The sequence below is a fragment of the Megascapheus bottae genome, chromosome 18 (genome assembly GCF_031878675.1).
Source record: "Megascapheus bottae isolate mThoBot1 chromosome 18, mThoBot2.hap1, whole genome shotgun sequence".
In the NCBI taxonomy this organism is placed as follows: domain Eukaryota; kingdom Metazoa; phylum Chordata; class Mammalia; order Rodentia; family Geomyidae; genus Megascapheus; species Megascapheus bottae.
The window spans coordinates 28,212,968-28,229,602 of record NC_143526.1 but is presented as its reverse complement, the minus strand read 5'-3'; the positions used below and the strand labels follow the sequence as shown (position 1 = coordinate 28,229,602).

Below are 16,635 nucleotides of genomic sequence, written 5' to 3'. Positions count from 1 at the left end.
ACCCACTACCACACTGAGCTGCCTCAGCTGGGCTTGGTGACATACTCCACGCCCAAGCCACCAGTGGGAGACAGCAGACTGCAGGCTGGAGATAAACACAGAGCCAGAAACTAGTTTGTAGAAAGTATTTCACTGGCTGGGTGCCAGTGATGCCTGTAATCCTACTACTTCAGGAAGTTGAGATTTGAGGATTGCGGTTCAAAGCCATCCCGGGCAGGAAGTCCTTGAGACTCTTATCTCCAATCAACCACCAGAACCGGAAGTGGTGCTGTGGCTGCAAGCAGCAGAGCACTTGGCTTTGAGCAAAAATGCTCAGGGATGGCGCCCAAGCCCGAGTTTAGGCCCCATGACTGAGGGAGGAAAAAAAAAACAAAACAAAACTATTACCCAGGAAGTGACTAAAGCTGTTGTTGTTCACCCGCCCCCCCCCCGCCCGGGTTTTGTAATGTTTGTGAAATCTGTTGTATTTTCCCCCCCTCTAACAAAGTCTGCATCTCTTAAAACACATACATGTAAACTTGTGGAGAAAGCCAAGTGAGAGACCTGAGTTCTGACACACGTGCTCATGTGTGGGCACACACACATACACACCCATGCCTAGAAGCCAAAGACGCCGTCGGCTGCCGTTCCTGTAATTATTTATACGTACTTAGACTGTTGTGGCTGTGTGTGTGTGTACACCTCAGGGCGAGGGGGATCAGGACTGTCTCAGTGCGCTGTGTCAGGGGTGCTGCCCAAGAAGGGAACCGGGGTGCAGCTAGCTGGTATGTGAAGCGACCTCTTCCCGGGACGGACTTACTTACACCCGATCCCCTTCTGATGAGCGACTTCTGCTACCGCCAAGAAGCACCGGGAACGGTGATGCGGTGCCAGGCTTCGGGAGTTTCCCTGGGTCGTGCCATGGGGAGAGTGGAGGGGAACGGGTTTGCCCGGAGCCACCGGGAGAACTAGCTGCACGGTGGGGAGGAGGAACCCGCCCGGGGCTCCCCGCTGGCACCGCTGCCCCCTGGGGGGGACGCCCAGGGAGCCCCAGGTAGAGCGACGGGGGGACACGGGAGGCGCCGCCGGGCCCAGCTGCGGGAAGAGCCCGGGGGCCAGCTGGGCGGATGGGGGCGGGGCCGGGGGAGGGGCGTTGCTAGGCAACCGCGCGGCGCGACGTTCGAACGGAAGCGAGGAACCAATCAGGAAGTCCGGGGCGAACCATTCCGGTGGGGTGGCGGGGGGGGGGGGGGGACGCTCACTTCCCTTTCCTCCGAGCCCCGGGGACCTGTGCGCGCTGGGGGCCGGCCCGCACCCCAGGGCCTGCAGCTCGGCTCCGGAGAGACCCCCCCCACCCCCCGTGGCGGGTCCTCACGGCGGGAGCTGTCCGCCGGCCCCTCACCTGCGCGGGCGGAGCCGGGACCCGCCCTCGCGGGCTCCAGGTGAGCGCGCGGCCGGGCCGGGGGTGGGCTGGGGTGGGGGGCGCGGCGGCTGCGGACCCGGCTCTCGCGTGACACCTGCGCGCCCGGGCCCAGGTGAGGTCGGGGACTCCAGGGGTCCCGCAGAACTCGTAGCCTCCCCGCCTTCCTTCCGGTCAGCTGGGGCCAGGCGGGGCTGGGTTGCTGGCGAACCTCGAATGCCCCTCTGCTTCCCCGGAACGTGCCGCCGCGCTCGGGGTCCACGTGGCACCGTGTGCACACCGGGCCTGCCCTGCAGCTCTGCCCTCTCAGGGGGCCTCTGGGGGGGATCGGACGGGACTGACAGCGCGGATGCTTAGATCCTAAGCGCTTCTGCTGGCCTCTTGGGAATCTGCTCCAGGTTGGGGGAGAGGGGAGAGGGGCCAAGGTCACTTGGAGACCCTCCCAGGGGGAAGAGCTAAAGTTTGGACTGGGCGCCCTGCCCCCTGGGATGCCCCTCCTGCCTCAGGGTACCCTAGTTGGTGGCATTAGGTAGGTGTGGGGGGGGGCAGGGCCCGAGGTCTGAGAAGTTAACTCCCCCACCATGGCCATAGTCATAGACCTGTCCGTGTAGGGGTTTTGCTTCAGTCTTGACATCTAGAATCCCATCAGCAAGCTCTTCAGAAGGGAATTTCTGACCTCCCCTGGGGATTCCCTGCCTCCAGCCTTGGGGTTTAGGAAAAGAGCTCAGGGAATCCAAAAGAAAAACTAATTTTTCCATTCATCCTTTCAGGTGAGCACCTCACTCACTCTGGTCTTCACTGACCATGTTTTGTTTTTCTCCATGGCACTGGTCCCATCCATGCTCTAGATAGCTTACTTATTAGCCAGTTTCTGTTCTTCCCCTGCTGGAAGGTGACGCATGGCAGATGCAGGGGTGAGGCGTGTGAGAGACTTACCACTAGTGCAATGTGGGGTTTTGAGGGGAGTGGGGCAGTACTGGGACTTGAGTTCAGGGCCTTGTGATCTCGTTAGGCTTTTTCACTGAAGGCTGGCACTATGCCACTGGAGCCATACCTCCACTTCTTGCTTATTTTGTTAATTGGAGATGAGAGTCTCACTGACATTTTAGTGTGGGCTGGCTTTGGACTGACATCCTTAGATCTCAGATTCCTGATTAGCTAAGTTCACAAGGCATTAGCCACCAGCCCTGGACCCAGGATTTTAAATTTTGAGCCACATATTTTCCTCACTGAAAAACCAATAAATAGATATATTTTAAGATGATTAAATATACATAATGATTAAATATGCATGTAACCATGAGGTCACTGTCCTGTCTGAGATCTGTTGCTGACTGGCTGTGTCATTGCATATGTTTCTTCACATTTTGGGTGGGACTGGTGAGCTCAGGCCTAGGCAGAGGGTATTGCCAGGCAGGAAGTGGGCATGGCTGTAGGATCCTCTGAAGCACTACCTCTCCTCTTCCTGTGTGCCAGACCCTTGCCTAAAGCTTGCTTGTGGTCTCTCCCCCCTCCCTCCCTCTCTTTCTCTCTTCCCTCTCTCTCCTCTCTCCCTCTCTCCTTGGCATTCAGTCCCCACAGTAAGGCCCTTTGTCCCCATTTTGCAACCTCTGATATAAATGGAGGTTGGGAGATTGAGTTAGTGAAGGTGGGCATACAGGTGTACCACGCAGCAGGAGCGTGGTGCCCTAGGCATCCACTCCCCTCCCACTCCCCTCCCACAGCCCTCCCACAGCCTTCTCATGCCTCCTTCTTGAGGATGGTGCCAGGTTGACTCCTGGGCAGGCTAAGACACGAGTGTTGAGAAGACTCCAGAAATAGCTTGGGCTGGCACAGCCCTGGAGGCTGTCCAGCCGGGTGTCTCTGACCTGGACAGCTGGCTGAAACAGAGCTGGGGCTGCCCTGCCAGCTGGAGCCGTTCTGATCCTCCTCCGGGACAGGACAGGCTTCCTTGTCTCTCCCAAGTCTGGACGTGGCTTCTAGGATGGGACTGAGCGAAGCAGGTGGAAGGAAGAGGGCAGGGTAGAGACGGAGAACATGATGAACTCCAGAAACCCCGCCTCCGACCCCTGAACCAGGGCAAAAATCACCCAGCACCTTGAGTACTTAAGGCTGAATGCTTTATAAGTGTGTGTGAGTTTTCTCCATTCTGCAAGGTAGTTACCTGCACATCCTTTCCGTCTCCCAGGGGGGAAACGGTGCAAGAGGGACTTAAGACTTTCACAGGGACATGCAGAAATGCAATTTAAATCCAGGCAGCCTGGCTCCTTATTCTGCACTGTGTGTATGCGTGAGCATGTGTGTATGCGGATTCGTGTCTTTGTGTGCCAATGCTGGGGCTTGAACTCAGGGCCTGAGTGCTGTCCTTGAGTTTTTATGCACAATGTTAGTACTCTACCACTTGAGTCACAGCTCTGTTCCACTTGTGTTTTTTTTGTGCTTCATTGGAGATAAGAATGTCATAGACAAGCCTGTTGCTGGTGGCTCACACCTGTAATCCTAGTTACTCAGGAGGCTGAGATCTGAGGATCATGGTTCAAAGCCAGCCTGGGCATTAAAGTCTGTGAGACTCTTATCTTCAGTTAAACACCAGAAAACCAGAAGTGGCACTATTGCCCAAGGGTTAGAGCAGTAGCCTTCAACTGAAGAGCTCAGGGACAGAGCCCAGGCTGAGTTTAAGTCCCATGACCAACAAAAAAAAAAAAAAAGAGTCCCTGCTAACTTTGAACCTCAATCCTCAGATCTCAGCCTTCTGAATAGCTAGGATTACAAGCATGAACCACAGCTCATTTTACCTTTTGTCTATCTGCTTTCTGAGGATAGGGAGCTGTCTTGCTGACTTTCTATTATAATCCCCCGAGTGCTGGGATTACAGGCATGCACCGCCAGGCTTGGCTCGTCTTTGTAAATCGTGGGGAAATATCCATTCCAGAGAGAGCTCTCTTCGCTGTCTCCTCTTAGACTTGGAGCCCTCAGGAACTGCTGCCAGCCTTCTGCTGATGACCTCTCCTGGGAGCTGGCCCTGGAGAGCCTACTTGGCAGGGTAGTTTCCACGGGTCACACTTTGGTGGGAATTATCTTGCACAGGCCTCATGCTGCGAGGGATGCACTGTTTTGGAGTTGGGGAAACTGAGACCTGGAGATGTTTGTTGTGCAGAAGGCTGGCTCTGAGTCCAGCTGTATCTGTGGAGGAAGCAGGGATAAAACAGAGGCAGTGAGGACTGTTGAGCTGCACTGGGGGCAATGGATAAGGTGTCTTTGGAGGAAGAACTGGGCTGGGCTAGAAGCTGCAGAGCCCAGCTTTTTTTCTTGGGGGGGGGGGGCATTGTGGCCAGAGGAGGAGTCAGCTGGGCCCTGGCAGCAGCAGTTATGGGGGAGGGAGCTGGGGGATCTGGTGCCCTGGGACTCTGGCCTTTATTTTTCCCCCCTTCCCAAGATAATGATTAATTACAAAGGGAAAATAATAAGTATACACAGGGGAAATCTAGCCCCGGATGAGGACAGGCTGTTGTTACTCACAGGATAAGCTAAAATGTCCCCTTTCCCTCCCTCCCTCCTTCTCTCTTTTTTAAACTGAGGTAGGATTAACAAACAGGAATGAGCTGGGCACAGTGGCTCCCACCTGTAATCCTAGCTACTGAGAAGCTGACATCTGGGGATTGAAGTTTGAAGTCACCCTGGCAGACAAAGCTGTGAGACTCCTGGCTCCTGTTAACCAGCAAAAACTTAGAACTGGAGGTCTATCTCTAATCGTAGAGCTCTGTGAGTGGAAAAAGCTCATAAGCACATGAGGCCCTGAGTTCAAGCCCCAGAACCAGCACAGAAAACAAGACGGAGCAAAACACTCCCCCCCCCCCACCCAACTATTAAACGCATACACCTTGTGGCTGGTCTGGGTCTCATTCTAGCCACATGGTCATCTTTCCTGTCATATTTGTCCAGGAGGGAGAAAGCTTGGTAGGGTGGAGGAAGTCCAGGACAGATGTGTAGGAGAAGGGAGTACTCAGACAAGGAATGGGGATGGTGGGACTCTCTCGGGGTGGCCTGGAGACATTGTTGGAAGAGCAGACATTGGAAGTGAGTCTAAAAAAGTTTAGGCAAAGAGCAGTTGGTGCAAAGGCCCTGAGGCTAGATAGACCTTTGCTGGTCAGGATGCTGAAATGGCTTTGTGGCTGGAGCAGGGGAGAGGCAGTGCCTGTGGAAGGAGGCTTGGGCAGGGACTTGGCCCTGGAGGGCCAGAGGGCCTCATGGAAGGCTGGAGTTTCATTTATTTTTGTGTTGATACTGGGGTTTGAACTCAGGGCCTTGATTTTTAGGCTCAAGGCTAGCATTGTACCACTTGCGCCAAGCTCCACTTCCAACTTCCTTTGGTATTTCATTGGAGATGATTGTCTCACAGACTCCTGCTTGGGCTGGCGTCGAACTGAGCCCTTCAGATCTCAGCCTCCTCAGTAGCCACAGGTCCAGGCTGAGGCTGGATTTTATTCTAAGGATTAAGCAGAGTGTAATGAGATCAGATCTTTGGGGACAATACTGTATTGTTTTGGAAATGGAGCCTCAGCACCTTAAGCCAAGGCGTGCTTCCAGAGGGGTCTTTCTTTCTGGGGCCCAAGTAGAATCCGTAGATTTTTATTTTTATTTTTTGCCAGTCCTGGGGCTTGGGCTCAGGGCCTGAGCATTGTCCTTGGGCTTTCTTAAGGCTAGAGCTCTACCACTTGAGCCATAGCACCACTTCCGCCTTTTTCTATATATCTGGTACCGAGGAATTGAACCCGGGTCTTCATGCATGCTAGGCACTAGGCCAAGTTCCCGGCCCCAATCCATAGGTGGTTGAGGAGTTTCCTGAGGGACTTACCTGATCAATGGCTAAGGCAGACACTAGATAAATCTCCCCAGGCCCAAGCCAGGGTTCAAATCTGGCTTTGCCATTTGCAGGCTGTGTGACCCCAGGTTGGAAATTTGGTCTCACTGTATTTCAGGTTTTTTCCTTCTTCTTCGTCTGTAAAATGGGGTGATGCACAGAGCAGGTGTGAGGGTGTAAGGAGTGGATATGCCTGTGGGAGATCAGAACAGAGCCTGGAGCAGATAGTGTACCAAGGCATGGGTGATGAGCTCCTTCCCTTGTCTCAGCATCCTAATGGAAGGCGGCTCCGTCTTCAGCACCCGCCTGAGTGGCAGGGGCTAGCAGCTGGCGGGGGTGGGGAGGGTAGTGAGCCTCAGTCCCCCTGCACGGCTGGCTGCAGGGCACCTTGAAGTTTCAGGATGCTGGTGCTTGGCCTTTTCTCAGCTCTCTCAGGTTTGCACAAAGCTGTTAGAGGTAGGGCATGCCCAGGCCCAAAGGTAGCAGCCACCTGCTCCAGGGTATGAGGGGTGGCATGGAGGCGTGGTCTGGAGGGAAAGTTCCATGGGTTGAAATCCCCCTGGTGAGTTTGAACAAGTGACTCAGCGGTCCTAGCCTGGGGTTTTCATTAGTCAGGGCACAGACCACTGGCACTTACTCATAGGGGAGTTAGGTAGTCACTTCATTTCCCTTTAACTGGGAGGTCCCTGACATAGACACAGCCCTGAGTGTGTATTAGAGGCTGCCACGCTTGCTGCGGGCTGGCCTGGCTCCTGGAAGAGCTTCCTGAGTGGGCCTGGGGCTGACTGGATCCTGGTGACTGTCCAGCAGTTGGCACCAGGGTCCAGATCCAGCCTTTTCCTGGTTTTCCTTCCCCTTTTTTGTGTGACATTTGGGCCAGCGAGTTCACCTGCCTGAGGCTGCCGGAAGTTGCGCAAACTTGGTTACCTGAGCCAGGTGGGCCGGGCTAGAGGAGCGGCCACTCGGGGGGAGCAAGGTACGTGCTGGTGGGAGCTAGGACTGGGGTGGGGAGAGGTGCCTGGCTCAGAAATGGGAGGGGGACAGCCTGGGTGCCATGCTTTCCCTGGGTGGCAGGGAATCCCCAGGACTGGACCACATAGATCATTTGAAACCCAGGAAAAGACAGGCTCAGATTGGGGCAGGGGTTATGGCGGTCATACAGTCCCCCGGTGGCCTTGCTGTCCCCAGGACTCCCTGTGACAGCTTCAAAGTGAGAGATGGGGTTTTGAGTCCCCCTCTGTGGTCAGTCCCCTGAGGCTAAAGCAGGTGCCACTGGGGCGGAGGGGTGAAGTGTAGTGAAATGTTGGCACTCAGTCTTGGTGGCAGTGTTTGAAAATCCATAGGTAGCATGTGGGCCTGTGAGAACAGGCCAGCCTGCCAGTATCCCCCATGTGTGTGGCTCCTGCAGGTCAGTTTGCTGCTTAGCCCTGGTCAACGGGGCCTTGAGACCCTGCGATGGCATCTGTGTACTTGGGTTATCACAGGGGTAACTGGGAAAGAAGCCAGCCAGCCAGTCTGGTTGGTGGAGCGTCGCCGCCCACTGGTTCCTCAGGTGTGGTGACCTGTTTGATCTCTCCAGGCTTCTGGTGACCCCATAGTGCTCGGGAGGTGTGTTTTTAAATGTATTCACAGATAAGGAAACCAAGTCTGTTAAGAGGTGGCAGTTGCAAGGTGTCCAGCAGATGGGCGGGTGGGCGGACCTGAGACCCTGACATTAGGTTCACATCTGTCCCTGTGCCTGCCGGCCCCAGGAGACCCTGGGCCCAGCAGGCACTGGTGGGAATGGGTGCCTGAGTAGGGTGCTCAGGGGCTTAGGCCCTGGCCCTGCTTCTCTGACCTTCTTCCTCTTTCCCTGTGGTGTCTAGGGAAGGACCCGCCTCTGCCTCTGCTACCACCAACGGGTTGGACTGGTTTGGGTGGTGGTGGTACGGGTGCTGGAGGGGGTGGGGCACAGTCTGGCTACCTCACAGGGCTTAGTAGGGCCTCTCTTCTAGTTAGACTGTCCTTTCCTCCTGGGGTCCACTTGAATGGGGTGAGCCTGTCTTCCCCACCTACCCTTTGCTCCTGCCCTGGGAGCAGCAGTAGCTGTGAGCCAGCATCCCCTGAGGCCTGATGGCTAGCTGCTCAGCTCCCTAGCTGGGGAAGGAGAATGCAGACATGCTTTATTTACCCAGCAAATGCAATATTGTACAGATTATTACTGACTATGTGCACAGTTAAGAGGCCCTTCACTTTTGGCTCTCCAACCTTCTGGCATATTTCCCCCATAGCCTTGGCCTTAACCCACAGGCCTCCTCCTCTGTCCCACAGCTCTGCCGGTTCCCTAGGCATTTCAACTCAGGGAATATTGGAATACCTAGCAGGTATTGAGAGCAACAGCGTGACGCCAAAATCCAGTGAACAAAACAGACCAGCCCTTCTGTTGTCATGGAGATGGGAGTTGGTGTGATTCAGGACCTGATGTGTATGTGTGGAACTGGGGCTTAAACTCCGGGATGTACCTTAGCTTTTTTTTTTGTTCATGTCGGTTGTTGTACTACTTGAGCCCATACCTCCACTTCTGATTTTTTAGTAATTAATTGGAGATAAGAGTCTTCTGGAGTTTCCTTCCCAGGTTGGCTTTGAACTGTAACCCTCATATTCCCACCTCTTGAGTAACAAGGATTAGGGGCATTTAGCTATCTCCTTGAGCCTTATGAAGGTTGAAGAGTCAGGTGGGCAGTGGCTGTTTAACCAGGCAGTACTGCTCTAGGTGGACTGAGCAGTAAGTCATCTTGAGGGTGCTTTAAGTACTCATCTTCCTCCTTCCCATGAGGTTTAGGACTTCTGTTCCCACCGGGTCCATGGAGCTGGAGCTACGGTCTTCTGGCCCTGGGCCTTCCTTGGAAGCAAGGACAGGGTCCTCGGGGCAGGCGGACATGTGTTGCTTGGGCATCTCTGTGGACATGCATATACAGGCACAGACTGTGGCCTGTGAGTGCCAATCCTGGTGGTGGTCTGGCCCCTTCCAGCCTCCCCTGGAGCAGCATGGGTCACTGTATGCCCAGCTTGGCCTCCCATATTGAAGCTACAGGTGTCTGGCCTCCAGTGGAGCAGAGATGGACATTTTCTGCTCCTACGATGTGCTTTGCTCCTGGGCCCAGGACTGGCATGTCCAGGCAGGTAGATGGCACCCAGCGGCTTCCTGCCCGGGTGGGTGAAGAGTGGAGGTGGTGCCAGGCTTCTGTGGGCAATTCAGGTGCGGTGTGGGGCTGGAGCCCCTCCTCCTGGTCACTTTACCCCGCCCCCCCATTTCCCTTCCAGCTGGCTGGGTGAGCTTAAGGAAGGGATTTCTTCCTTCGGCTTCGGTTTCCTCAGTTTCTCCATCTGCAGAATGGGGCCTCGTGGGGGATGCTGAGGTGGAGCTGGCGGTGCTCGGCCGGGAATCAGGACCCTGCTGTGCTCCCCTTTTAATCAGCCCGGCCGGGTCTTTCTTCTCCAGCGCCTTTTTACTCTTTTCTGTGGCCGCTGGGCTTGGTTTCTCCCCGCCCCTTAATGCTGGGTGGGTGTGGCCACGCCATCAGCCGCGCTTGTCAACCTGTTGATTGGTTCCCTGTGGGCTGGGGGCGTGGTCTCTCCTTTATATAGGGCGGATGCCGCGGCCCCCTGGCCGGCTCGCCGAGCCTTTGTCTCTGTGCGCTCAGCTTGGGTTCCTTCCCTTCCCCGCAGCGGTTGCCTGCTTTCTCCCGGATCTGACCCCACTCCTCCGGCTGCTTCGGACGGAAGCCCTCGGGGTATGTGACAGCCATGCCTGTGGACACACTCAGCCCCGGAGCCCCAGCCGCTCCCGCCTTACCTTTTCGCATGCGGCCCAAGGTTCCCGGCTACCTGCTACGCAGCTCCGTGGACAGCGGGGCCCGGAAGCCCAGCGCCGTGGAACGCCTGGAGGCCGACAAGGCCAAGTACGTCAAGAGCCTGCACGTGGCCAACACCCGCCAGGAGCCCGTGCAGCCTCTCTTGTCCAAGCAGCCGCTCTTTAGTCCCGGGACTCGCCGTACAGTGCTCACGCCGAGCCGCCGAGCGCTGCCTGGCCCCTGCCGCCGGCCCCAGCTGGACCTGGGCATCCTCAGCAACCTCATCGACCTGTGTGATAGCCCCGTGTGCCCCGGGGAGGGCGGCCGGACCCCCGGGCGGGCGGAGGGAGCCCACCCGGCCCCCCCGACCACCCCTCCACGCCCCCCGCCCAGCACGGCTGCGGTCCGCCGCGTGGACGTGCGCCCCCTGCCCGCCTCACCAGCCCAGCCCTGCCAGTCGCCTGGGACCACCGCCGCCTCCAGCCCAGGCCGGCCGCCGGGATTGCAGCGCTCCAAATCGGACCTGAGCGAGCATTTCTCCAGGGCGGCAGCCGACCTCGAGCGGTTTTTTAATTACTGCGGCTTGGACCCCGAGGAGGCACGGGGACTGGGGGTGGCGCACCTGGCGCGGGCCAGCTCGGACATCGTGTCCCTGGCAGGGCCCAGTGCCGGGCCCGGCAGCTCCGAGGGGGGCTGCTCCCGCCGCAGCTCGGCCACGGTGGAGGAGCGCGCCCGGGAGCGCGTGCCCTACGGCGTGTCGGTGATCGAGAGGAACGCCCGCGTGATCAAATGGCTGTACGGCCTCCGGCAGGCCCGCGAGGCCCCGGCCGCCGAGGGCTAGGCCCCCCGCCAGGCTCCGGCGGGAGGGCAGTGGCGCCCTCAACTTCTGTGTTCATTTCCTGTCTCTGGGCAGCCCAGACCGGAGGCAGCTCCCTGTGTGACCCCGGTGAGGAGGCACAACCTCAGACCCTGGCGGGCGCCCGCTGACAACAACCCACCCTGCAGCCAGTGGCCTTGGCCTCCCTCCCGGCACACAAGGTTTCTGACAGGAGTATGCTCCGGCTAGGTTCCTCTAGCTGGGCTGGGTTTGGGGTGTGGAGCTCTCCCCATGGAGAGTAAGGGGCCAAACAACCTGTCAAGCCTAGGAGTTCTGTTTCCTCCTTCCTTGGCCTCTGGCCTCTGTTGATTTCTGCTTCTTTACCCAGCAGAGCCCTGGCTTCCTGGGAGCTCATCCTGCATGGGGGCAGGGAGGAGAGCATTTGTCTGTTGGTCTTTGGCAGGTGGTCTAGGTGGGTAGACAACAGGAGGGACTAGTTAGGAGACTATGCTGCTCTGATTTCTCTTGTTAATAAACACAAATGCTTGTTTCTCAAGGGCTGGACCTTCAGACTCTTCTGTGTTCACAAGGGGAAAGTCTCTAGAAGTCTTGGGGTGGAGTCTTCAAAACTTGGTAATTGTTCACCCCAAGGTCCGGGCAGGGGGTATCAGTAGGAGACCTGGCCAGGGAGACTTGCCATTCCTCCTCAGCAAGGAGATGGACTCGACTCCAGGGCATAGTGGGACAAAGCTGGGACTGGGGTCTGTCTGTTGCTGTAGAATGGGGCATAGCGGCAAGGCTGGAAGGGTACACAGGCCTTCACAGCCTTGGTGGTAAGAAGCTCAAGTGGGTGCCCGGCCCACAGTGGGAGCTGGGACTGGGGCGAGCAGCATGAGGTGAGTGAGTGGCCATGTCTCTAACTCTGGGTGTCCCTGGACAAGCCAGGCTCCCTCCTGGCCTCTGTAGGGAGCCAGGTGGCCCAGGCCTGGTTTGTTCTGGGGAGCAGGGGTGTGGGGTGGGGGGGACTGGCAGTGAGCTTGGAGGGCTCACCTGCTCCAAGTTGCCTCCCAGGTTAAAACCTTGTAGTCAGGAGACTGCCTGTGGCTGCCATTGCCTCTGAGTACTGGAAAGATGACAGCCTGGGGGGCCTTGCCTGCCCCCAGGGTGGGATTGGGGGCTGGGTGGTGTTTCCGCCTTCAGGCTGCCTCTCTCAGCTGCAACTTTCAGAAACAGGAAGCGATAGGGGCCCCTGTGACAGGGTCCATGTCGGTTTTATTTTAGGCAGAAAGAGTTGATTTCCGCTAAGCTGTTGACAAACATCCATGTCAGCTCAGCTGTCTGTCTCTGTCTACCACCAGCAACCCCTGAGGGCTGGGTTAGGTTCGAGCAAAAGCAAGGGAAGCTGGATAAAGAAGAAGGTGGTTGCTGCTCAGGAATGGACTCTGCTCCCTCTAGAGACAGCAGGGAGACTGAGGCACTAGGGGCCCGGCATGGCCAGCCGTTCTGACGCCAGGCCTCCTGGGTCTCCATGCTATAGGAGTGAGGGGTCAGGGTGGGGAGCCAGGCAGCTCTGCATGGCGGCACCTACCCCTTGTGTTGTCCGAGGCCAGCTCTGGGCTCGGCCCTCACTCTGGCCTGTCAACCCAGGCAGCCCTGGAAGGTGGAGGGGCTTGGCCGCATTTTGCAATGTGAAGAAATTGGGGATCAGGTCCCAGGGCTGGTGTGGGGAAACTTTAGTTCCTGGGAGAGTTGTTGGGGCTGGGTTACCCCTTTCACCAAATCTCAAGGTGACCTTTTGAGAGACAGGGGTGCTGTCCAGCAGGTCTCCCGGAAAGCCTGATTCCCCCCCCCCCCCCCCCCCCCCCCCCCGCTCTGCTCCACCATGGACCCTTTCCTTTGATGATTGTGCAGTGCTTGCTGTGAGCCAGGGGTGGGCAGAGAAGCAGCGAGCAGGGCTTCACCTGTCATGCAACATGAGGCAGGTGTGGGCAGACCTCCCTCTGCATCCTTCCCCAGCAGAGCTGAGTCAACCAGTGAGGGTGAAGGGGGCCCTGGGAGGGATGGTTGGAAGGGGCGACTGTGCCAGGTTGAGCCTTGATTTCTCCAACAGGTGCTGTGTGGCCTGGAGAGCCCCTTTCCCCAGCCTGGAGCCTCCCAGCCAGCCCCTCCCCCTGCCAGCCCCAATCTGCAGACACAGCCCCTCCATTGTTCCCCTCCATTTGGAGCTGGTATGAGCTATGCTGGGAACCTCAATGAGCAGCCCCCCTGGGGCCAGCAGCTGCTGCCCCCTCTCCCAGCCCTGCTGCTCCCGTGCTCTCCCGCTGGCTCCTCAGGCCAACCTAGCCCCAGCTGCCGAGCCCCTAATTAGGCAGATGAGATCTGCTCCCTGATCTATTTCCCACCAGCTAATTACACACACGTGGGCCAAGAGAGGGCCTCCGAGGTAAGCCAGGCTCCACCCAACCTCAGTTTACCCTCTGCAAGAGGACAGAACACAGCTGTAGGAGTGCCCCTGGTGAGATTGTTCCATGACTGAGGTGTGGATGGGCCCAGGGAGGCACTCCATTCTGCCAGTCATCCTGGTTCAAGAGAAAAACGGGAGGTGGGGAGTGAGGGCATAAGTCCTCACACTCCAGGATCCCAGGGCAGTGGCGACCATGGCATGGTGACAGTTGCCAGCCAGACAAGCACAGAGGATGGGCTATCCAGGCCTATCTGACTTTCAGCAGTATAATGTAGTATTGCAGAAAATTCACTTAGCGGTCCTCCCAGCATCTTACTAAAAAATTTCACATGGAAATAATTATATATCTACCTGCACACTAGTCAGTATCGCTATACTTGATTTATCAGGAACCTACTTGTCTCTCTGTGTCTAATCCAATTTTTTTTCCTAGTCGTGGAGCTTGAACTCAGGGCCTGAGCACTGTCCTTGGGCTTTTCACAAGGCTAGCACTCTGTCACTTGAGCTACAGCACCACTTCCTGCTTTTTATATGTATGTGGTACGGAGGAATGGAACCCAGGTCTTTGTGTATGCTAGGCACTCTTACCACTAGGCCAAACTCCCGGCCTCTAATCCAACTCTTTTTTTGCGGGGGCAGGGGGTTGATTGCTAATAGTGGGGCTTGAACTCTCACTTGACTTTTTCTGCTCAAGTCTGGTGCTATACCACTTGAGCCATATCTCCATTTCTGGCTTTTTGCTGATTAATAATTAAAGATAAAAGTCTCACAGTTTTCAGGTGGGCACCAGTGGTTCACTCCTGTAATCCTAGCTACCCAGGAGGCTCTCTTGAAGATCATGGTTCAAAGACAGACTGAGCAGAAAAGTCCTGCTGAGACTCCCCTCCAGTTAACCACTCCAAAAGCTGGTAGTGGCACTGTGGCTCAAGTAGTAGAGTACTAGCCTTAGAGCACAAAGAGGTTCAAGGACAGGCCAGAGGCCCTGAGTTCAAGCCTTAGGACTAGCCCAAAAAGAAAAAAAAAGTTTCATGGACTTTTCTGCTCAGGCTGGCTTTGAATCCCTGTCTTCTTGTGTAGCTGGGATTACAGGAGTGAGGCAGCAGGACCTGGCTCAATTGAAAAAACTTCTCAAAGAAAGTTTGCAAATACCAGTTTGCTTTTCTTCATGCCATACCAGTATGTGGGCCATTAGCTAGAGTCCTGTATTTGCTTAATCTTTCCTTCCTTCCTTCCTTCCTTCTTTCCTTTCTTCCTTTCTTTGTGGAGGTAAAATGTACAGATGGCTCTTTGAAGGTCTAGTTTGCCAAGTTTAGACAAGTGCAGGCCATGTGGACAGGATGGGTCCCCCACGTTCCCTGGAGACTGTTCCCTCTGCCTCTCTCCTCTGCTGATTCTGAACCCCCTCGCAGACATATCTGGATATTAGTGCCAGATCACATGGAATTGATATAAAATATATTCTCACCCCAGTCTGGCCTCCTAGCTTCACTCCTCCAAGGAAGCCACTTCCAACTTCTCAACTTTGTCTTCCTCCAGATTTTCAAGTAGCTTGCTTTCCCTGGTGCTAATGGTGTATAGGCAGATACTGAATGGGCTCCATTTGCAGTGGCTGCTGCCCGACCCTCTGCGCCTGAATCTTGCTTTCCCCTTTCGGGCACATGAGCACCTTTTGCCTCTTTGGAAGGAAAGAGTGGGAGACTGGTTGTTGAGTTATCAGTAGGGTTCAAGCCGTCATGTGGTCAAATGCCCAGCCACTGTCCCTGAGCTCTTTTGCTCAAGGCTAGCGTTCTACCACTTCGAGCTACAGTTTGACTTCTGTTTTTTGTTTGTTTGTTTTTAATTTTGGTGTTAATTGGAAGTAAGACTCTCACAAACTTTCCTACCCTGGCTGTCTTTGAAACTGCAATCCTCAGCTCTCAGCCTCCTGAGTAGCTAGGATTACAAGCATCTTTTATTATGGAGGCAGATTTAGTTTTCACTCATTCCCTTCTATAGACAGTGTAGGTTTTGTTTTTGTTTTTCTGTAGTGGGTGTTGCTTGTCTTATGGTGATAGAAATGCTGCTTCCTGTTAGGCCATGTCATGTATTTATATTTGGGTTCCATTTCCTGTCTTGAGCCTCTCCTGCCTTTTCCTCCGTTCCTGCTTTGCTTTTTATATTCGTTCAAGTGCCAGCGTGCCATTGCACTAGCAGCACACATCTAAGCTCCCGTTGTCTTCTGGAAGTCCTCCTTTCCCCTTTCATTTGTGCAGTCAGCTTGATAAACAGCATCTCTGGAATACCCAGTATGACAAGCATCATGAGTCACCCCCATTGTGCCACTGCTGGAGCCCAGGCTAGCTGGACAGAAGCCTTCTGCCCAAGGTGACGCTAACAGGCAAGGCTTGCAGCAGACCCTCATGCTGCCCCATTTTCCTGAGACCCTCAGGATCCCAGGGGGCCCAGATTCAGGTGGAAAATGAGGATCAGTTAGTCACTCTGCTATTGCTCCCTTGCCTTGTGCTCTGTGCTTGGGTGCAGTGCATGTGGCAGTGATCTCTTCATCCCTGAGGGGTTCATGGAGCGGGGAGAGGGAATGGATGTTTCTATGCTGGAAGGAGACCTGCTGCAGACCTGGCCAGCAGCTCTGAGAAGCCTGTGATATTTGAGCTGAGCCATGAAGGATACATAGGAGTTAACCAGAGAAGAAGGAACAGAGGTGAAAAAGACTTTAGATAGACATCATGTGCAAAAATCAATTCCTCCTGTAGCAGGAGGAATAGATGATAGGAATATGGAGAAAGTGATATCCATGTGAACTTGTACGAGTCTGTGAACAACGTGAAGGCCTGTCTGCCACGCAGATGGAATTTAAAACCCCGTGGCCACATCAGTGCTTGATAAAGCCCTCATGATCTTGGTTCCTGTCATTCTTACAATCATCCCTTTATTCCTCTGCTGCAGCCATGCGTACTATAGTAAGGCCATACTGTTCTGGGTAGCATGTGGTTCATTCTCTCCTTCTTTCTGGTGTCTGCCCAGGTTGGACCTCCTCAAAGAGACCTTCCTACCCTCACCCCCCCCCCACAGCTGACTCACCAACATGTGACAGTTTCCCTCTCTGTTCTGGTTGTTCTCTTCCTAACACACATGTCCTCCTGGAGTGGCCTGGGAAAGGGTCACTTTCTGTGGCTCTTCGTCTGTGTGCATCTCTCATGGGAATGCAGCTCCAGCAGGCAGAGGCTTTGCCTTGCCCTGGGTGATGCCCCCAGCCTCAGAGGG

General features: G+C 55.5%; 1 protein-coding gene across 2 annotated transcripts; it reads left to right on the top strand.

The window, feature by feature from the left end:
* Positions 1-1,266: 1,266 nt before the first annotated feature.
* Positions 1,267-11,466, top strand: Fam110a (family with sequence similarity 110 member A). Of its 2 annotated transcripts, none has more exons than XM_090352808.1 (2): positions 1,267-1,421; positions 9,969-11,466. In XM_090352808.1, the coding sequence occupies exon 2, from the start codon at positions 10,047-10,049 to the stop codon at positions 10,932-10,934; it is 888 nt and encodes a 295-aa protein (XP_090208934.1). In that variant the 5' UTR covers positions 1,267-1,421; positions 9,969-10,046; the 3' UTR covers positions 10,935-11,466. The 2 variants fall into 2 exon arrangements, with proteins under 2 accessions (XP_090208934.1, XP_090208936.1); XM_090352810.1 differs by lacking the exon at positions 1,267-1,421 and adding an exon at positions 7,107-7,236.
* Positions 11,467-16,635: the final 5,169 nt, after the last annotated feature.